The sequence below is a fragment of the Nycticebus coucang genome, chromosome 1 (assembly GCF_027406575.1).
Source record: "Nycticebus coucang isolate mNycCou1 chromosome 1, mNycCou1.pri, whole genome shotgun sequence".
NCBI lineage: Eukaryota > Metazoa > Chordata > Mammalia > Primates > Lorisidae > Nycticebus > Nycticebus coucang.
In genome coordinates this window covers 21086101-21109632 of record NC_069780.1, presented here as the reverse complement: position 1 = coordinate 21109632, position 23532 = coordinate 21086101, and the positions used below count along the sequence as shown (strand labels likewise).

Sequence of the window (23532 nt, the reverse complement as noted above, 5' to 3'; positions counted from 1 at the left end):
TCTCATAAATTATTTAATCATTAAAATTACTCTAATGCTTTCTATTCCACACATGAGAAGGACAGGCAAAGAATACACATTCAGAAGCAGTGTTTAAAATGTCTGCTGGATCACAGAAAAGCAAATCTTTAGGAAAGAGTACATTAAAACATATGAAGTAAAAATTGCATTTTTTTCTTTTTCTCTTTATTTTTTTTCAAATCTGAAAGATATTTACTTATTTATTTTTTTGAGAGTCTCACTATGTCGCCCTCTAGAGTGCTGTAGTGTCACAGCTCATGGCAACCTCTAACTCTTGGGCTTACACAATTCTCTTGCCTCAAACTCCCAAGTAGCTGGGACTACAGGAGCCCACCACAACACCTGGCTATTTTTTGTTGTTGTTGCAGTTGTCATTGTTGTGTAGCAGGCCTGGGCCATGTTCAAACCCACCAGCCTTGGTATATGTGGCTGGCACAGTAACCACTGTGGTGTGGGTGCCGAGTCCATTTATTTACTTTTTTGGTGAAGTCCCTCAAATAATTGTGTCCCAAACCCAAGAAGTGGGCCATTTTCAGATGTGAAAGGAAAGAAGATATAATGTCATTTTTGTGAAAAATAATTTAATTTTGTCATAATAAGGGAAGAATAGTAAATTAATGTTTAATGTAGGGCTGGGCTAGCTTAAACTAAAAATTTGGCACATTTCCACAAAATTAGGCCAAGGAATCATGGTTAACTGAGCACTCCCATCTTTCAGTATAAAAGAAAGATAAAACACAGAATATATGGGACACATGCCTTGGTTACCCCCTAGCATGTGGTCCACTCTAAAATAATGATCTGAGTGCCATTTTCTCAGTGGGGTCCAGAGATTAAGAGGGCATAAGAAATAGGAATACAGGCAGGAATTTTGCTAAATGAAGGTATTTAATTCTCTAGGAATAATATAAATGCAGACTTATGCTGGTTTCAAGCATATGCATAATGGACTGGTAAGTAACTGGTACTAGTGAACAGATACTTACAGAGATAGACCCCCAACCTATCAGTGATTTCATATTGATCACTTATAATGTGTAATGCAGAAAAAGTCACACTAACCTAAGAGCCCTTTGTAAAGCATCAACAAAACTGGGATTTTTTTTTAATGACCACTCACCAGAAACAATATTTCAATCATTTTTTTCCATGTTGATGGCAAACCAAATGTAAGGCTGTAATAATATCTTAGAGTTAGTAGTGAGGTAGGAATTGTATTGGGTATCCCAGATCACAGTGATCAGATAACCAAAGAAACACTTAGAGATAATGTGGCTTCTTGTTGGCAAAGTAACATCTGAGAAAAGAAGTCTGTGGGATTCATGGACAAGTAAAACACACTGAAAACTATTCTCTTCTAGACAGTTAACAAGGTAACAAATAAATACAAGTATCAGACCCTTGTGGCTTGGTGAATCTGGGTGAATTTATAAACACTGTTAAACTTCCCATATCTCATCTACAAAATGAGAATGATTATAGCACTAATGTTACTGAGGTTATTGACAGAATTTTATGAGATAATGTCTAGAAAGTGCTTGCGACAATGCCGTGCTTATCGTAAGCTGTTAATAATTGTTACTCTGATTATCGGCTTGCAGAGATGAGCATAAATCACAAGTCATATATCATTCTCATTACAGAGAAAAGGTTTAATAATTTTCACTATTTCCTTTTGTTATCTTCTACGGCATCCAAGTGGGTATTTTTGCAGGAAAATAAGGTAGGACTAAGGAGACTCAATCTATTTTTTACCTTTATGATCATGTGCCAGGTGGGCAAACTAGTTCAATGATCTCTTTATACACTATACAAGTACTTTAGCTGTACATTGTTTTCAATAATGATAATTCCAAATATGCAATACAATAAAAGTCCACCTCCGCTAAAGTACTATAAAATTAAAGCTAAATTGTGGACTTTATATTCAAGGTTCCTATAAAAATTGTGCTGATTTGCCTTCAACTATCTCAACAATTTACCTTTCCTTAATCAGCTATAAACCTGTGTATTTAGTTCTTTTGATTAAAATCACATTAACAGCTCAATTCTGAAAGATAAGTCTAATTTAAATAACAAAAAATGTACTAAATCAGTGCCAACATGTAAAACCAAGAGAATTAAATGCTTGCTTAGTCAGGGTTGGTGACGTCTCTCTACTTCTTTCATCAAAACACACTTTTCCCCCATAGAATTATTTATAGAAAAATTTTAATACAGGATATATTAGGAGATATATAAAAGTAGCATATCCACAAATATAGATTATACCTTTAAAATAAAATTTAAAGGAAATATAGAATTGTTTATGTCATGGATATTAAAAATTAGAAAACAATATGAGTTGAGGAGATTATGTATTTAAAGATATAAAAAGTATACTGTTAGTTGATTGTGAACGATGTAAAACGTGTATCTCAAAATAGATGTAGGCAGCAGAAAGATTATAATCTAATCAATAACTAGAAAGACATCCATTTTATGAAAGTTCTGAAGGAAAAAGGACAAAAATTTTTAAAAATCCATAAAATTGTTCTAGGTGTTTTTCTGTCATATTAAACAAATAGTAAATCTCTTTGTTTGAGTTTGAAACTGAGAATATTAATAACCCATAGACTCGCAGGCAGTTTTCCTCTTCACTTGACATAATTACAAAAATCAATTAATTCTAGCCTCAAGATATTTGGCAAATGTGTACAAAACATTTGGAAATAAAATAGACCACTATTTAAATGAAACCTATTATATTTTTGAAGTTTTAGGAGAAGGCTGGGAAGAAAGGGGAAGGAAAACTAAAATCAATCAAAAACTCATTCTATGGTGGTCACTGTTTCCTTCTTCATCAATTTGTTTTATTTATTTAATAATAATTTTCATTTCATCCTTCAAGTTAAATGTACTTATATCCACATTTTACATATAAAACCGCTAAGATTAAGAATATTGAAATAAATTATCCCCGAGTGCTAAAAATTGGGAAAACATGGCATTTGAGCATATATAGGTGACAAGCACTAGGATTTTTTTATTTCCATGAAGTAACAATTAAATCTCCAAAATTTGTAATACCTAAATATTGCCAAATATACATATATACACACACATCTATATACATACACATATGTATATATGATTAGGGCATGCTCAGTTATGCCTGGACAACATCAACATTCAGAAAGAAATTCAAAAAACACAAAACAGATTTGCTTTTTGGTACAGTCAGCTGGATATTTTGGAAGGGATTTTTGTTATGTACTTTGATAATTTTGAACTCTGATTTCTATTAATATTGTTAACAAAATTGTACTTGTTCAATAAATGATTACTGTAAACTGTGAAAAATTATCTCATGTCTTTTCTAAAAAACTGCTTTTTATAATAATTCTTATATAATAAAAATCAACCCCAAAGTATGTTTGACTATCATAAACCTTCAACAAACATGCTTTGGTGATTAATACATATTCAGGCTGACACACATGGATTTGTATTTTCATTTGAACATATCACAGATACCACATTTGCATTTTTAATATACACATCACATAATTAAATATTACTTTCAAGTTCCTCATGGTCATACACAGGATGCTTTGCAAAGTCATTGTCTGTATCTGTGTATATGTATGTGTACATATGTGTGTGTATAAAAGGTTATTATCAGGGCCGGGCGTGGTGGCTCACGCCTATAATCCCAGCACTTGGGAGGCTGAGGTGGGTGGATTGCCCTGATCTCACGGGTTCAAGACCAGCCTGAGCCACAGCAAGACCTCTTCTCTAAAAGTAGCTGTGCATTGTGGCAAGCACCTATAAGTCCTAGCTACTTGGGAGGCTAAGACAAGAGAATCCTTTGAGCCCAAAGCTTGAGGTTGCTATGAGCCATGATGCCACAGCACTCTACCAAGGGCAACAAAGTAAGACTCTGTCAAAGAAAAAAAAAAAAAAAAAAGGTTATTATCAGGGCTAGGCATGGTGGTTCACACCTACAATTCTATCACTTTTAAAGGCTGAGGAAGGAGGACTGCTTGAGGGCCACCTGAAGTTTAAAACAAACCTGGGCAATAGCAAGACACCATCTGTACAAAAATAATTTTTGTTTAACTGGTCAGACATGGCTATTCAGGAGGCTGAGGCAGGAGGATCACTTAAGCCTAGGAGTTGGAGGCTGTCATGAGCTATGATGATGTCACTGCACTCTAGCCAGGGCAACAGAGTGAGAACATGTATCAAAATAAATAAATAAATAATTTTTTTCTAATATCAGGTATAAACACAACATACAAAATCAAGAACATATCATACACCATATAAGGATATAATCAAGATTATATTCTTGATTATAAGGATATAATCAAGATTATATTCTTGATTATAAGGATATAATCAAGATATCCTTATAAGGATATAATCAAGAATATTGTACACAGTTTTTAAAAGTTAAGAGAACTGTGACATAAACATATCATTTAATACCAATTTAAAATATTCTCATACCATTATAATAAATGCACAGTAAAATGTTTCTGATAGAGACGGAAATTTCTTTAGATAATCTGGGAAGAAGAATTCAAATCTGAGCTTAGGGAAAGATAGAAGGGAGTGTAAGAAGAGAGAGTGGGGAGAGGGGAGTAGACAGTGTAGGCTGGGGAATAGGGTTTGGGTCTGTAGAAAAAAGAAATGGCGTGTGGATCTGGGCTAGACTCCACTGGGTTCTAAATTCTAAGAAAATGATATATTCATTGTCCTAGCAGTTAGCTATCTCTAAAATTGTATTTAGTAGGTTTCAAAGAAATTAATTACAGTACTCTACAGCAATATAGTAAAGCCTAGGTAAAATGGATGCTATGTCACTGAAAACAATTATCCAGTTCTACATAATTAGGCTATTTCTATCTCCTAGCCCATAGCTCACATTAATACAGCTTTGATGATGTGAATATAATCACTATTTTTAATAAAAATTATGTTTAATAGACTAATCAAAAAGTCCTATCTATGTGGCATTTGAGTCACTTAACCTCCTAATTTGCTCATCAGCAACAGGATGGCCCCAGAGCACAGACAACCTCGGTAGTCTTTTTTTTTTTTTTTTTTTTTCGTAGAGACAGAGTCTCACTGTACCGCCCTCGGGTAGAGTGCCGTGGCGTCACACGGCTCACAGCAACCTCTACTCTTGGGCTTACGTGTGCCTCGGTAGTCTTTCTAAAAGTGACAGTCCATGGCTACATAGTCTCTATGAGGAAAGTGACCTAGGAGCACCCCAGGCCACATATGAAGGCAGGAGAAAGGCTGCAATCTTTGCAACCACTATGAGGATGCTCTCAAAAGCAGGTCCACACGGGAAAAGCAAAAAGTGTTAAGACCACATCTGGCATCCCAGAGGTAAAGAAAACTAGTAAGGTTTACACAAACTAGAATAGCAAGGGAAGACAAAGAGCATGCGGGGAAGAAACCAGTGCAGGTTATAACATGATCATTTCTTGAGATAAAGCTAGACTTTGGAGCAGAGAGAAAGGAAAGTAAGGCTAAGAGAATCTAATGACTTTTATGTCAAATTATGAAATAGTGTTCCTCTGAGACAGAAGTTAGTAGAGGCTGAATAAATCAGGTAACAGTATTTATGAAACAATTAAAAATCACAAAATAGTATTTTATGCATATCCTTTACCTAACAAATGCAATCAATATAACCTGGTTCTTTGTATACTCAACGAATCCCCAACAATAAAATAAATAAATAAATATTACACCTATGAAGCTATAAATGTTAAGCTTATCCTCTTATTTGGAGTCACTGTTACTTTTTATTCAATTTCTAGAAAAGATAGAAATGAGTAAAAGTATTGGTTAATTAATGATTTTTCCTTTTAGGGCTCAAACTAAAGAAAATTTAAATATTTCTTAAAACTACCTTCATCTTTCTTTAATGTAAAGAAATGAAAAAACATGTCCATGAGAGAACACATGGCCTATAGTCCCAGAGATACAGCATCTAAAAGTTGGGTGAGAATTCGTGCAACCGCCCGTCAATTCTGCTCTAAGATTCAGTGGGGGATGCATGAAAGAGAATAACAGGAATATAACACCACTACTTTCTGATTTAAAAAAAAAAAATCCATTAAATATTTTTGTCTGAATGAAAATAATTTATACTAACTAGTTTTCCTTTTTCCGGCTGCCTGTGAATTAAAGGGAAAAGAGGTCTTTAAGTAATTAAAAATAAAACAAAACAGTCATTTTCTTTAATCAACATAAAAGACCTACAAAAGAGCTAAGAGAAAATCACTGGCTACTGAACAAGAATATTCCTTGGGGAGCTCTGAGACCAAATTCCAGGCTAATCACTTGCCTGCAGATAGGACTTTGAAATTAAGAGGCTCCATGGCCCCAGTTTGCCTCCGGTCAGTCCCAGTTTGTCTCTTCCCCCCAGCAGAAACCTTAATACTATATGAGGTTTGGATGATAAATTTGAGATCTTCTTATTTCAAATCAAACTACCCAAATTGTGTGGCCACCATGACAGAGGTTAACAGAGTTAAGTGGTAACAAGCATTTTAGCCATCTACTTTGTGTAAATTTGGAGTGAAATATTATCTTTGAAAGAACAGTAAACCTTAAATTCAGATAATTTCATATAAACACTTTCAACTTTGATTTACATGTGGTAGAAAAGCCATAACTGTCTCAGGAACAGGAATCCAGGGTCCTTACTGGTACAGTTCAGTCTTCATAAGACTGAACTTTCAAGTACATTCAACTTGCAAGTTCAGTCTCATGAAGTATGAACACTCACTATTTGTAGAGTGCACTAGTCCACATTTTATGTTTTATTGCAATGTATTCTTATAACAGATGAGGTGGAGAAGATATAGGAGAAGGTAGATTTGAGACTTAAAAAGTTCTGTTACTTGTCTAAGGAAGCAGCAAAATGAATAAGATTTGAACATATAAATGGTGCTGCTTAATTCCTACTCTATGCTACTCTGTTTAAAAGAAACAAAAACAGCTCTGAAAATTACCAAGCATCCCAGTTTTTTGACTGACTTAACTCATTCAAACTTTCTTCCACTGATTCTAAATTTCCTACCATTTCATTGGCCCTGAAATCCATTAAAGAGCCTGGGAGCAAAACTGAGAAATGTTCAGAGACTTCCTCCCCTCTTGAACACTCGATTTTCCATTCTTGACTCTTACCATAATCAACTTAGGAAGAAGAAAAACAGATGCCAAAGTGAAGTTCTAATAATTTCATACCTAAACCATCTTTACTGAATTAAACATTTACTAAATGTTATAAAAACTAGCAAATATGCAACGAAACTAAAGGAAGATATGGTTTATTTGAATCCACCCTTTTCCACCTCTCAGTATGACCAGTGCCTTTACATATAAAGACACCACCTCTCTTTTCACAGTCTTCTGATTTCTATTTGAAAATATCTGTTCTTATCAGAGAACGCTGATCATCATGAAGACAGAGTCTTCTGGAGAAAGGGAGGCCTAAAATCCTAACAAGATCCTTTTAGTTGGTTCTCAATGCTTTGCTTCTGCCATCCTTGGAGCACAACCTTCCTTCCTCCAAGTAGTTTATGTTTGTAGATAGTTTGTAACTGAAGGATGCAAAATTAGATAAAAATATTTTGTCTTTCTATGAAATTCTATTAGCTTACATAAGGGGATTCTACTTGCAGTATGAAATTAGAAGAGCAATCTTTCATAATAAATGAAAATTATCTTTTCACTTTATATTTAATAACCTAAGATTCTATCAGAGATCATTCTGATGTAAAACTCTTTTGATTGAAAATGGACATCAAATAAATTAAGAGCTCTATTCTTGTAATATTACCCCCAGACTTTGATTAAAAATGTACACTCAGATCAAGAAACAAGAACAAAGGTGCCAACTTTAAAAGGTTAGTAATATTATTTAGAATTAATAATTCTGCTCTGATATGTAAGCACCTACGCATAAGAACTAAAATTTAAAAGAATCCTGGTGTTGTAGAGTTAGTTTTTTGAATATAAGTAGGTAGAAATTTCAGCTGTTCATATTTTCAGTAGGAAATGGCATAATTAGCGAGGAACTGAATAAAACGTTAGGAAGGAATGACTAGATAACCACTGAGACTTTTAGGTGAAAATGGGATTGGTCACCTTTAAAAGTGACCTTCCTTTTCTCCTTGTGAAGCAGGGAAGGAAATTATTGAGAAGCCACTATCTGGGATATGACACTTCACAGTTATACCAAAATCATGTTGAATTAAAAACTGAACTCCGTTTCTCTCCTCCAAAAATATTTCCTCTTCTTGGTATTCCATGGTGGGGAATGCCATCAGCATCTGCTCAGCCACGCAAGCTGGTCCTCTGATGATGTGAACTTTATTCTTCTACTTCCATTTCTCAAGAATGAACACCTCACTGGATTCAATCTCCTAGCTTCTCTTCTAGCAAATCTTCTCTATTCCCACTCGCTGCTCCTTGGAACAGGCCTTCCCAGCCCATACCTGGTAGGAGCACTACCAGGATCCTCCAATTGGCCTCCATCTCCCACACTGCCCCTAAAAAGATCTCAAAACACAAACCTAAGCATCTCTTAGCCTAAATTATTTAAAGAATTCCCATTGGATCTCATGGGAAGTTGTCCTAACTACTAGCCTCCTCTCTTGTCATACTCCCAATGGTTACTGTCCCTTTCTTATAAATGGAATTGTCATTTTCCTGTTTTGCCAGACTCTGTTATAGGTCCATGGCTCTGACAAGACTAAGTTAATCTCAGACCAGACATGCTTTCTCACGATAGTTGTGAACAAGCTTTTCCTTTTTCCAAAATAACTTATAAAATTATAAGTTACATTGGGCACACCTTACATTGGCCACACTTTCTTTCATTCAAAATAATAATAGCTTAATTATTTCTTTTTTTTTTTTTTTTTTTTTTTTTTTTTGTAGAGACAGAGTCTCATTGTACCGCCCTCCGGTAGAGTGCCGTGGCGTCACACGGCTCACAGCAACCTCTAACTCTCGGGCTTACGCGATTCTCTTGCCTCAGCCTCCCGAGTAGCTGGGACTACAGGCGCCCGCCACAACGCCCGGCTATTTTTTTGTTGCAGTTTGGCCGGGGCTGGGTTTGAACCCGCCACCCTCGGCATATGGGGCCGGCGCCCTACTCACTGAGCCACAGGCGCCGCCCCAGCTTAATTATTTCTTATGAGTTATTTTGTGGGGTAGAGTTAGTTATAATTTAACATACTGTACTAAGGAGAAGAAAAACGGATGTCAAAATTGGCATTGCTTTCAAATCCCTGAAATTAATCATGGGATACTTGAAAATTGAGAACACAAGACAGCAGTCCAATATCTAATGTTTTATATTTCCATATATTTTTTAAAGTTAAATAAGCATCGTTATGTACTCTATGGCTTTTTATCCTCAAAATGACCCAAGCAAGGTGGGTGATACTGCTATCGAAAAATGGAATTGGTCACCATTAAAAGTGACCCTTTCCCAAGTGAAATTTGAAAGTAAATATGGGCTTATATCAATATAAATATTTCATAACTGTGTTCTGCAGATAGTACACTAGTCCTTAAGATTCAAAGAGAAATAAAATATAGTCTCTGACTTCACCAACATTAGTTTCTCTCGTACATGCCAGCATTATTTCCTCTCTGCTTTGCTAGGTAGGGAATGACAAAAGATACAATCTAAACAGCACCAGATTTTAAAGACAACCATTTTTTCCAAAGGGCAGCTTTTAGGGACTTCATCAGCCTCAAGGACCTAGAAAGCCAGTCTGGACATCTCCTGCTTATCCTGAGATCTGCTTGTCCTGGAGACCAAAAGCCTGACCCACCTGAGACTCAGAAAGATCTCTTCCCTCTGCCTCTAAAGTTGTTTCAGGGCAGCTTTTCTTCCTCTCATTCCATATGATTTGTATAGATTAAAACGAACTATTCCATTTGAAAAGTCAATCAGTGGCCACATCATAAAGCTTCACTGGCTGAAAGAAGGTCTTTTTCTGCTTGTCACTGTAGCATAGCTCAGTTTGTATTTGGAGTGAATGACAATCTTAAAACATCAAGATGTCAATTAGATGGCTATCAATTACTATAAATCAAGAATAACATCCATATAAAATCAAGAACCAATTCACTTTGTTTGTTTGTTTGTTTGAGACAGAGTTTCATACTGTCGCCCTCGGTAGAGTGATGTGGCATCACAGCTCACAGCAACCTCAAACTCTTAGACTTAAGCAATTCTCTTGCCTCAGCCTCCCAAGTAGCTGGGACTACCGGCACCCACCACAACACCCATCTGTTTTTTTGTTGTTGTTGTTGCAGTTGCCATTGTTGTTTTTTAGCTGGCCTGGTCTGGGTCCAAACCCGCCAGCCTCGGTGTATGTGGCCGCTGCCATAACCACAGTGCTACAGACACCAAGCCACCAATTCACTTCTTAAGCTAAGTATCTCTCAGGATTATCTTACCCAGGGGTATGATAAAAGGTGCTAATGTTAGTTTAATACCAATATTAAAATATTATCTTTAAAATATATATTATACAATATTGCAAACATGGAATACTCTACCCTACTTCTCATATCATCAACCTGATTGTTCCTTTTACAAAATTTTTCCCCACTTCTAACTTGTACTGTCTAGGTACACCAATGGACTGCGAAGGTTCCAAGACACCATCCTAAAGGGCAGAGAAAGGAACTTGCTTGTTGAATCCATGCTTGAAGACAAACTTTGGGATTATTCTCTAACTGGCTACTTTACAATCCTGGGGTATTTTAAAGCACTCTCTTCCCCTCTAATTATGGTAGAGATTGAATCACCTTACTTGCTATATGGGATTGAAAGGAAAAACTCATTCCCTCACCAAGGTAGAAATGAACCAAACCAGTAGATTTCTCTGTCAGCAAGAACAGACCATTAAAAAAGATCTCACAAAAAAAAAGGATGAAAATGAAATCAACACCTGTGAAACAATCAGCTTAATAAATAGAAAACCATCAGTGAAGTTGAAGCTAGGTGCCTCTCCTTGATCACATCACCTTCCTTTCTCCCCCTCCCCCAATTAATCACTAACCAGGTTCTGGACGCAGACTGCTAAACTACCTTGCTCAGAAACAATTTCTTTTATGTGCCTGAGGGCTATCTACTTCAGCTGGAGAGAGAGTAAAGCAGTCTTAGAATAGATAGATCTGGACGGCACCTGTGGCTCAAAGGGGTAGGGCGCTGGTCCCATATGCCGGAGATGGTGGGTTCAAACCCAGCCCCGGCCAAAAAAACAGAAAAGAAAAGATAGATCTTAGTCTTTAGCAGAGCTTGGTAATCTTCAGCAGAGAGACGCCATGCTGGTGTTCTGCAGGCAGGAGAGGAGACAGAGTCAGAGTAAGCAGGTCCGTTGTAGAATGCACATGCTCCCGACTGCCTTCTCCTCCAGCCTAATATAAGGCTGATCTCGTACCTCTCAACATCACAGGTGTAGAGACTGCCAATTCACCACTGCTCTCATCTCGCGAGCTCCCATGCTTGTTAGGAGAGCTAAATCCCTCTCCATGCCCTTTCCACCAAGGTGTTCCATTATTGAGCTATACAGGTATTTCTTAGAACTGTCACTCCTCCTAGCCATAGGCTATACGGGCTGCTACAATTTGTCATTGCCATATGCTCCACAGTTTCTTTTTAAGAGTGCAATATTCAAATTTCTTCCTCATGGTCTAGACTAATACAGCATCAGCAGAAGGACACTTGGAAATATGCACTGTAGACGCTCAGTACATAATATATATTGATGGGCATGTCAATCCAACAGTTATACATAATTACCTAAACCACTTAAGAAGTGTAGCTGAAATCTATATTTTTTTCTTTAAAAATATCACCATTGACATGACACAGGTAACTTAAGCACCTAGAGGTCGGTGGTACTTTTTTCCCAATAATAATTCTTCCCTTTGCTCCCAGTCTGTGTCACTCAGCTTATTCCTCTTTGGTGACCTAAAAGCTTCACTCATCTTACAAGTTCAGCAGCCACAAGTAAGTTTTATCTTCAGGATCTGGGCAATATTTTGAAAAAATAGAAATTATTTCTTCTCAGCAAGCCTGTGCATATGAACATTCAGGGATTGATTTTCTGGTTTATAAATGATCTAAAACCCTTTGCTCCTTTTTTTCTTGCTTTTGGCCATTTCAATGCTCGTTAGTATTGCCAGTGAAGAGTGGACAGGAAAAATAACAAGAAAGAATCAAAGCAACCAGTTTTTCTTTTATTAACTGTTTATCAACTGCAAGAAGACAGAGAAAAACAGAAATATGGGCCAGTTAGTTTTTGAACTGTTATTTTCAGTTTTCAATGTTTGTCCTATTCTCAATTACAGCTACTTAACTAAAAAATGGTACAAACATGTTTTCCTAATAATGTCACTTGTAAAATAACTTGATTTTACTTTTTCTGCATAGCATTTTCCCCCTTTTGTTTGCTAGAGTATAAAACTCATTTTTGTTGATGTTTTATATAAATATCAGAAAGTATAGATCGGTAGATACTACAAATTTCAAAAGTGAAAAGGAAAAAAGCAAGGCAATTTAATTTCTCTTTACCCAAGAAAACGTGCTTAATGGAATATCTGATCTATGGCATTGGATTTAGAAAAGATCTTATTAGTTTGATTACTTGAAAAATAACCAGATATTAAGATCTCCTTCTCTGTTACTCATCCTTGCAGAATTAACTACTTACATCTAAGAGGAAAAAAAATAAGAGGAAAGAGACAAAACGGAGATATTCTCCCCTGGCTCTAACTTTGGTATAACTATATTAACAGGGCAGCCTATAGCTACAATAAGGTGAACCATCAGAGAGCTGAGGAAAGGGATTTCTGCTATATATAAAGACCATGTGTAAGTGATAACCTCTTAATCTCACAAGTGTTTCTGAAATGCATTTTTATGACATCTTCAGGCTACCATAAAGATGGCATTTATTACGTTATCACAATCTCCTGTGCCACAGTATACTACAGTTATTTAGCTTGTAGTCCTGAACTACTTTTTCACATTTTGCTTACTACAGTATTTTCTTAGAAGGTAGATAAACCTAAAAGTTCTTAAAGCATAAGAAACATGTCTCATTTGAATACTTTGATGTTTCAATAGGTCTAAATAAACATTTGGTTAATACTCCAAAATGTCACTTCCTATGGTTTCATAACTGTATGTGCTGCAAGCAAAATATGAGGATTTAGATCACAATTTGTCAGCTGGACATGAATGAATTAAAGAAAATTGCCAAAACTCCCCACAACCACACAGCCAGAGAAGACAAGAGTTATCTGTCTCATGTTTGGGCATGAGGTATCACCCACAGTAATGAAGTATTAAAAATTTAACAATGATTTTGTTATGAAGAGATGTGTAATGGTTGTCATACAGGCTATGACTCCAGTGGGCTATGCTGAGAGGTGCTGGTATATCTAAAAAGAAAATTCAGCAGTCTCCTGTTATTGCCATTCTCAGAAGCAGCAAAGAAGATATGGACTCTGACTAGCAAGATAGCAGCTGACACTATACCACCAACACAATTTTGTCGCTTGTCAGATTATGGAGATTAACAAAAGGAAGACTCGGTGTTCTATATATTCATACATTTTATATTATATGCAATGGTACACCAGGACTAATGCTCTGGCCTCACTTTTGCTTCTAATATATTACCTAGCCTTTGGCTTGTAAGATTTCATAGTAAGCCCGTCCGTGGTGTCTGCCAACGCAGCCTGGCATTTTAATGATGTTACAGTGAAGCGTACAAGCACTTCACCAATTCTAGGTCTTCATTCCAACTTAAGTTTGATTTTAAAATTGCTAAACATTTATTTCAAAAGATTATATATACTACACCACTCCACAGAGTTATGCACTAGTCAACTGAAGATACCATTTGATGTCCTCTATTTCATTAATGACATTCCTTGGGTCCAGTCCTAACACAATTTGCCTTTTTTCCAGTTATTGTTCTCAAACCATAAGACTTTCATCCTGTCACTGTGCATACATCCCATGTTTATGTATCAATTAATAGATATAAATAAGCAGAAATAGCCACGGAACATTCATATTACATTGTTTGCACAGAACAAGAGGGCATGTTTCTACTCTACCCATTTAAGCAGATAAAGTTACCTTTCTCAAGTACACGCACTGATCCCAATCCGTACACATCTGGAAGATCTAAATATCCTAGCGTGATCTAGTAACCCCTACAGAATCTTCCTTACTTAGCTCTCAGATCTCATTTACCTCTACTTTCTGTTTTGCTCCCTAATTTCTACCCAAATTAGCTTTCAAGATATTTCATAAACGACTTAAGCAGATGCCTTCGTGTGTTGTCTCATGCTCGTTATTCCTGCGTCATCCTCTGCTTGAAATCCTTTTTCATCAGATATCCGCATGGCTCACATCCTTTCTTTGCATCGAACCTCTGCTGCAGTGATGGCATACTTTGTATCCCACAATGTCCTCCTGTACATTCATAGCATTTATCAATATCTGATATTATATCATTCATATACTTTCTTATCTGGTTACCTGCCCCATGAGAATGTAAGCTCCTTAAATACAAAGGCATAGGTTTGTTTATTCCACAGGGTATTGATAATTTTATTAGTAATTCTAGGGACAAGCAGCAGCACTTCATACAAAGCAGAAGCATAATAAATGCTTAGTAAATGAAAGAGTACTCTTCCAGTTAACAGACCCACTGCACGTTGGCAGCAATGTTTAAATTACCCTATGGTTTCAGGAATTTTGACTTCTATAACTTTAATGATTTTAATAATGAAGCAAAGATTTTATTTAAGGTTACATAGGGAAAGTCAGATACTTAGCAATAAAATAAGATTATGTTTAAAATATTACTTTGAAATATTTTGGTTTGAAGAAAAAAGTGTAAGTATTGCTATTTTAATACAATTACTTTTGTCATGAGTAAAAATACTTGCCAATAAGACCATATGAAGCAAAATGTGATTTAAGGATTTTTAACACACTTAGGAAGGCCCTTTGGTGCTTAGCTTCTGATCTTTACCTCAGGACCTCCCTCTATTCCTTAGGAAGCTTTCAGTGAGTCAACCCAACCTCAGCTTCACATTGATGACCACGTGGTGAACAAAAGTAGGGTACAAGGAAGAAAATTTGAAGCAGGATCCCAAAATAATGAATTGGTTGTTTCTTTTATACTCCATATTCTCTGAGTGATATCAAGAATATGCTCATATTCCTGGTGTATTTCCAGTTTGCAAATACACAGATTTAAAATACAACAGAAATATATTCTTACCCTAATATTTATTCTCTGAAAAGAAGAAGAAGACACCAGGAAGGATCTAAGTTTCCTTAAAAGTTAAAGAATGAAGTAGTTTGTTAAATAATTTCTAACTGTGGTTACTCTATTACCTATGGGACACTTGAGGGACACCTGAGGTTTCAAACGGATTGTTGTTTATAAAAATGTGTACATAAACAGAATTGTAAAAAAATTAATAGCCATAAAATCAAATATACCTAAATAGAATGTTAACCATTGAGTTTTATGAGTAATCAGATGGCAGAACAGAAGTTCACACCCAAGGGACTGTAACACACCGGTGGACATACGGAGGTGATCAACTTGGACCTAGGTCTACTGTACTGATAGAGACATGTGGTGCACGTCTGTCTGTGAAAAGCAGGTTCACCTAAAGAGGTGCTCAACGTAGGGAGGTGATCAGTTATGGAGGTTCTACTGTACATGTTTGCCTGGTTGAGTTTTATATATTGTGATACAATTCACAAATTGTATCAATCCCTCCCCTCACAGCCAAACCCCCTATACCACAACTAGCATGACCGTAAGATTCGTTCATCCATGTTAGTTTCAGCAATTGAATCTGTTTAGAGAGCCAAGTGTTGATAAGTCTTAGAACTAAATTCTTATAAGAATAATAGACAGGGATAACGTTCACTTGCCTGGTTTGAAAATAAAAACCACATTCACCTTATGCCATCAAAAACCTCATTCAATGACTTTTCCTGAGAATCAATTCAATATTTCAGTTGATTTTCAAGTGGGACTACAAAGAAACAGCTCAGAATGCAGTGACACCTAATGGCAAAGATATCTTTATAGGCCATATATGTATTTTCTAAAAAACATTAGTTTTGTAACAATACTAAGTATTGCTATTCACCAATATGTTTTGTCCATAGTCTGAAATGTGTACTATGATCCTCTAAAGGAAATATAAATACCTTACTTTTTGAAAATAAATATATGTAGAGCGAAGAAGACAAAATATTCAAGATTAAAAATTGTAGTTTTAAAATTATAATACCCCTCAAGATAAAATTGTAGTATGATAAAATTAGGCTTAAAGATCAGAATGGAATGAAACATATTTTCCATTGCTTCTAACAATTTCAACCGGTTTCTGTTTCTATATCAGATGAAGATTAATCAACTTGATTTTCATTCGTATATGATTTTAAATTTGTAGGAGATATTCAGAAGGTGAACATTTCACTTCAAGTAGAAAGCAAAGGTCCTTAGCATGGTGGCTTATTAGTCCTTTCATAATTGGTATCTTTGATTAATAGCAACACTGTCTAACTTAATGCATACTCAAATTGTACTGCAAATAATTGCATCAATTATAAAGAAAAGAGTAGTAAACATGTTTCTTAATACTTTCTAGACTATTACACTGTCATCCAGAACTTAGGGACCAAACACCTACTGTAAGTAGCCAAAAGTTTAAAAGAGCAGAGTCCTTAATGACTCCTGGGGGGTATCATTAACCAACGCAAATCATGTGTGAAGAATTGAAAAAGAAACATTTTGATAGAGAACATAGGACAGCTGGGAATGTTGTTACATTCTGTATTTGATAAAAGTCTTCAGTACAGAAGAAAAATTGGTGCCTTAAACTTACCATCTATTACTGTCTTTAATGTGCTGATACATTTCATTAACTCACTTATGTACTTTAATTTGAACATTCTCATGTTGAAAATATTGTGGGTTGTCTTAGGCTTCTCAAACATGTCATAGTTGATGATTACGATCTCAGAGCATAAAGTATCATCTGCTTATGAGAAAAACATGAATAAATGGTTCTTTCCTAGTCCCTGTTGACATAAGGTATTTTACTTTGACTGATAATAACAAAAATATGCTAGTAATTTGTGTAATATATGAATAAGTACAGAATGTTCCCTTGCAGAGATATATAACTGAAGACATTTAATTTATACTCAGTTCTGTAAGCACAGAAACCAGATAAAGAAATGAGCATATATTAAACTGTTAAAACATGAGATCCTCCATATTAGATAGGAAGCAAAACACAAACTGTGCAGTTGACTGGAAATGCCACCTAATCCCTGCTTAATTAAAGCAGGGCTCTAAACTCCTGTTGTGTTTAGGGAGTAAAGAGTGTAGGACGACTGATGTATGAAGAAAACAGCAGTCAGGCTGGCTAATCTCAAAGACTTTGGAGCTTTCCAGCTACATAAATCAGAGCAACTTCTGAATAGCCCCATAAAACACAATATCATTGTCATTCCACTCACGACGTTTTGGTTCTTTCTACAGCATGCAGATCATTAGGAAACTTCTAAGCAATCAAGTAATGTGGTTCTGATGAAATTAATCAATGCACAGGCTCAAAGTGAAAACATAATTCAAAATTGCATGGTTTTTATAGGTCAAAATACCTTTTATTGGAGCAAAAAGATCACAATGGAGGTGGTTCATTTCTAGCCACCATGTATTTGTATATGTGTGTGTTCACGTATAATAAACAAATGTAATTAAGATGTAATTTAACAAAACTCAAAGTAATTGCAATATTATGCTTTTTGACTGAAACAAATACATTTCCATTTTAACCATCACGGCTTAACAATTTTATGCCATTGTTGTGAACTAATTGGTTAATAAAACATAGTAGAGTTCAAAATATGCAATTGATTTATTGAACTACCTGCAAAAAGTAAAAACAAGGAGATATCAAAAAGGAGAGAATTTTCATACATATAGTCTGGTTCAACACCAAGAGGACTCAATATGTAAAGAGCCTATTAAGCAGTGTCTTTTTTGAACTACATTTTGCAGCTACTTTGTGTTTGAACACATCACATGGAGCTGGGAATACCTTTCATTTCTGCCTATCACCTTATATCTCCAGAGTGGAAAAATTCCCTTTCTCTCCAGTTTTATCATTTTCATCCCTTTAGACCTGAACTAATACACTTCCCCATAAGCACATTTCTCACATTAACTATTTAAATGAAGGCAATCACCTCCCAAGGAAATTAATTCTCTTTTCCCACTCAACTAGGTAAGTAAATTCATCTAATTCATGTTAACTGATGTTTTACAATTTTAATATGGACATTCCGTTTTAAATTTATTATATTTTTACTGAGTGTGGGGGTGAAGGTAGAAGGCGCTTTTAAACTTCTGAAGTGTATGCGAATTAGCCTTCATAATTCTAATTTAGGAATTAACATTTTTCAGTGCATTGTAAAAGATGAAGCCTTTGAAACAATCAATTTGCTTGAGTCATGGCAATATTAGGTAGTCTATAAAAGTAGCTAATTCTCTTGTCTAATGTCCTAATTGCATTCAAGTCAAATTAATCGTCTAGTAAGTAACTATTTGTTTTCCTAGATATACACAGTTATTGCATACAACCAGCCTTCTAAAGAAATCTGTAATTTGTGCACAGTTACTTCTTTTTAAAGTATCTGGTTATAAATAAGCAAACCATGACGCACTGACAGATAATAGTATACAAAGAAAAAAAATACAACAGTTGTGATATATTTTGAAACAAATGCCCAGGCTGCGTTGCAAAATAGTATTCATCTGGCAAAGGATAGCAAGAGCTCTAGTGTTTGCAAATAATGTATTTATCGTATAGACAACAAAATAAACAATAAAATAAGCATTTTTCCACAAACCTCCCTCTCCTGAGAAATGAGAAGCATAAGTCAGAAACTCCTAATCGTAAAATGAACGTAAAGGTATTATGATTATTTACTGCATTCCTGCTCCAGTCATTTACAACTGGACATAAACGTATGCCATTTCTTTAAGAAGAGCACAGTTCACTTCTTAACTCTATCAGAACATTACTAAACCATTCAATGAGACTATAATTTCTCCTTGAAAAGTTCTGAACCTATGGGTTCTGTTAGCCTCCAGGCAAAACGGGACCCAGCAGGCCAGCTATCTAGTGCTTAATTTAGTTAATGCACAAGCGCTAGGTCTTCTGAATCCTGACCTCATTCCCCTCGCACAGACACATGCACAGTTCTACTGATATAAATGATAGAGTAAGGCAGACATGTTTACAAAGACAGCCTCTACAACCAAGAGAGGGAGCCCCCTGGAGCTGGGCTGGCAGCTGTGGGAGCGCGCCCCAGACAGAAGGCCCTCGCTTGGGCGGGCACAAGCCGCCACCTGCAGCAGGTTCTCCCATCAGAAGAGAGTGAGAGAAAGAGAGAGAGAGTGTGTGAGTGTGTGTGTGAGTGTGTGTGTGTGTGTGTGTGCGCGCGCGCGATGGAATGGCAGGGGAAAGAAAAGGGGAGAAGCTGTGACCCATCTGTCGCCTCGATTTGCAGAACATCAAGCCCTACGGACACATAAAAGTCCTGTGCCCAGAAAAAATTCCCCCAAACGGGCCTCTCCGAAGCCCACCAAAGAAACCTTACTGGTCCTGGCCCGAAGACGAGAATTTTCAAAAAGGAAATCGTCGCATTAACGCAAAAAAAAAAAAAAAAAAAAAAAGGCTGCAAGAGCCGGTCTCCGCTCAGCCCTCACGGATTAGCAAGTGAGAAGAGTTGGAGCCCGAAGCTGCCAGTGCTGTGCATGATAATGACGCGCAGCCGCCACCCACCCCCGCCGCCGCCGCGGCCAGCCTCGGCCAGTCTAGCAGCCAATAGGTGGGGCCACCAGCCTCCCGCGGCTGGCTCGGCGGTCCTTCCCGGGGTCCGGCGGACCCGGAGCCCGCGTGCCTCCGCCGTCCGCCTGGCGCGGCAACTCCTCTTGGACGGCGAGGGAGGCGGCATCTGCAAGGCGGCGCGGAGCGGCCTGCGCGCGGCGCTCCCGCGTTTCCCGGGCGCCCCCGGGCCGGTTCGGCTGCCGCGCGGCTCCCGGCCCTCGGCCACCCGCCGCCACCCCTCCCGCCACCGTCGCGGCGACTCCGCGCGGGGACCGAACGACAAGAGGACGTGGAGGGGAGAGAGGGCTGGGGGCGCACCCGGCACCCGCGCACTACGCTGCGGCGAACTCAGCCTGCTCACGTTGCAAAACCACCTGTTCGATCTGAAGCGAGCTCCCCCCACCTCCCACCCCGTTTCTTTTCGCCTCACAGGTGACACGTTCTCTGTTCCCCCCAAAGATTTTTTTTTTTTTAACGGAGCAAATGTACATCCGGGGAAAAATATGGAAGGTAGAGTCAATTAAACTTCCTTTCCCCGCACACTTAAGATCCCCCTCACTCCTCAGCACACGCACACGGAGGTCACCCCAGTCCCTGCGCGTGCAGCCCCCGCCAGGGGCCACCGCCACACACAGGACAAGTCAAGGTTCGACAATCCACATCCTTCCAGAAACGGAGCAAGTGTGGGCAAAGGGTAGCGGGAAGGGGCAATGAACTGAAGCCACCTCCCAGAAGCCACACACGGGGAGCTGAGGGGAAAGCGAAGAGGGGACATTTGCAAAGGGAAACGTTAAAAGTATCCGAGAGCAGCACCAACCCTTTCTTACCGATGTGAATGATCGAATCCGCATTGGCCGAGTCCCAGGTTCGAGACCACCAGACGGACAAAACCAAGAGCAAGGGGAAAACTTCCATCTCCTCCTAGACCGATTCTCTTTGAGGATGGGTGTTCTTTCAGTATTTATTTTTAAAAATAGTCCAAAGAGTTTAAGGTCACGAGAGAGTTTTGCGCAGCTTTTTTTCTGAATTCCTATTGCCAGAGCGAAGCCTTTCTGTCGTCGCCGAGGAAGGCAGAGGGAATGACAGAGAGCCCAGCTTGAGGAAACCTCCTTCGCAAAGCCGTGTCACTTGGAGGGGAATTTTGGCATCGCCAGAGTTGTTTGCAGTTTGGCTTTTGAAAAATGTATCCAGCCTCGGCTGCTCTCGGGCAGGGGGAGAGGCTGGAGCTCAGACCATCTCCATTGCTGCGCGGGGGCCGTGGGTCTCCGGTCCCAGCTCCAACGCAACTTCCAACACCCCCCCCCACGCCGGATGTGCCCCCTCCCCGCGCCCTCCCCCACCCGAAAGACCCCCGCCCCCGCCCCGTGGCCCGCAGAGAATCACTTGTCTTCGCTGCCAAAATCTAAGTGGAAGGGAACGATTAGGAGATTCCAAGCGGAGCAGCCAGATTCCAGCAGGGAGGGGGAAAAAGCCCTCTCCAAGAGGGGTAGAAAAAGTGAACTTCAAGGTAATGCAGATAGTAATGCAGAGAAATCCCCTTTCTGCCGAGGCGGGCGGCGGAGCTCGGCGCGGCGGGCCCGGGGAGGCGTCGCTCGGGCGCGGTGGCTGGGGAGTTGCGCCCGGCGCGAGCAGCGGGGCCGGGCGGGAGCAGGGAAGCCGCCGCGGGCTGCAGGATGCTTGGGGAGCGGTTCGCCTGCCGGGATGCGGGAAGCGAGGAGCGAACCTGGCAGCTTCAGCACCAGCCCCACGTTGCCTGGAAATGGATCACCTAGGAGAAGGAGCGAGCCCGCAAGAGAGCGGTGCTGTCAGGCGGAGAGAGGGGAAAACCGAGAGAGGAAGAGCTCCTCTCTAATAACCACCTCCTCCCCCTATCTGCAATACAAGGGAGAAACAAAATAGTGCTCTCATTTCCCTTGGAGTCTTCGCCTGGGACTGAGAGAGAAAAAGGCAGGACTGTAGGAAAAAAGACATTGACCACCACCACCCTTTTTTTTCTATTACGAGGTTAAAGGCAACCTAAAAAAGCCACCCCACTTATTTAACCTTGCTGTTCTCCAACAGGTATCAGACTTTTTCTAGTCTTTCTCTGCAATTAGTGACATTGGTTAAAACAAATTAGGGACACCTGGTCACTTAGGGAGACGGAGACCTAGAAAGCTGTTAATGAGATTTCAATTATAAAGTTATAAAAAGGAGAGAACGTGCTAATTACCTTTTATACAGTGATTTTTTTTCAGTCTCTAGTGTATTTTTTAGGCAATCAGGATAGAGCAAGGATCTTGAAATCCTTTCTATAGATAGAAATTCTTCTCTACCAGTATAGAAATCTTGAAATTAAAAAATAATGATATTTAAATAAAACAGATAAAAATGCTCTGTGAAACATTTGGTCAAACTATTTCATTGAGTAGCTCAATAATCTATGCAGATAAATTCAGAATGAGGAAGTTGGTCGCTCTTCATGGAAAGAGCTGAGGAAGTACTGAGTGACAGCCTCCCTGTCTCCAGTGAAAGGATTTTCTACAAGCTTATTCCTTGATACAAAATCCTGGTCTTTGTGATATCTTTTCTTCTAATGATTGTTATGTCAATCTGGCCTCAATGCAGACTGAAGATTTGTTAACACATTCAACCTACTTCAGGTGAGATATTAAATGGCCTAATATTGTCTCAATTATAATTGGAATCCTTTAGGGATGTTGGAGGTGTGGATGCCAAACCTATAAAGCAACCTCTCAGAGTCTTAACTCTGTTTGGCAAACCTCTTTTCTTCTTATTCTCTTACCCTCTCTCTAGCCTGGTGAACTGAGTTATTGTTCCACCAAACACAATTATATGTTCTCATTTCTCTGAAATACTCTTTTTACATTCGCACTGTCCCTTTTTTTTTTCTTGAATATTCTCCTAAATGGTGTGTTGCCATATTGTTACTTGATATTTCTCTTTGGAAAGCATATATTCATGCTCCCAACCACTCTCCTGGACCAAATCAAAGGCTGGTTCAAGTTCCTTTTGCCACAAAGTGATTTTCAGTCCTTTAAAACAGTATATACTCATCCATCTTCTGTGCTCTCACTGTACAGTGCTAATTTTATGTTAGAGTTAGGTGGACTAGTTCTAAATCAGGTATCAGTGCCTTGAGGGTGAGTGCTGTGTATTTTCTTCAATCCAGCAATTTACAGAGAACTCCTTTGTTGACTTGAATTTCATCACTTCCTTTTGAATCTGGAACAAACCAGTACATCTGAGAAGCTATCACTGATTAATTCCTCCTAATTTTGATCATCCCTTTATCTTTTTTTTTCCATTAGTACAAACAGATGAAATATTGATTACATTAATATTGGCATTAAAGTCATTTGGCTTTTTAAAGAGTTTTGATGGAATTTCATGGACTATTCTTTATTGATGCAGATACTATATCTGTGTAATGAATTTAAAGAAGGGTGTAACAGCTTGCTTCTGTTATGTTATTTAAAGGGTTGATTTAAAAATTGATGAGTCACAATATCCATA

General features: G+C 38.2%; 1 protein-coding gene across 1 annotated transcript in view; it reads right to left on the bottom strand.

The window, feature by feature from the left end:
* Positions 1-21764, bottom strand: part of GRID2 (glutamate ionotropic receptor delta type subunit 2) — a 1435943-nt gene extending 1414179 nt beyond the window's left edge. The window contains exon 1 of the mRNA XM_053608318.1: positions 20844-21764. Coding sequence (XP_053464293.1) covers positions 20844-20931 — 88 coding nt within the window. The 5' untranslated portion in view covers positions 20932-21764. The remainder of the gene's footprint in view (positions 1-20843) is intronic.
* Positions 21765-23532: the final 1768 nt, after the last annotated feature.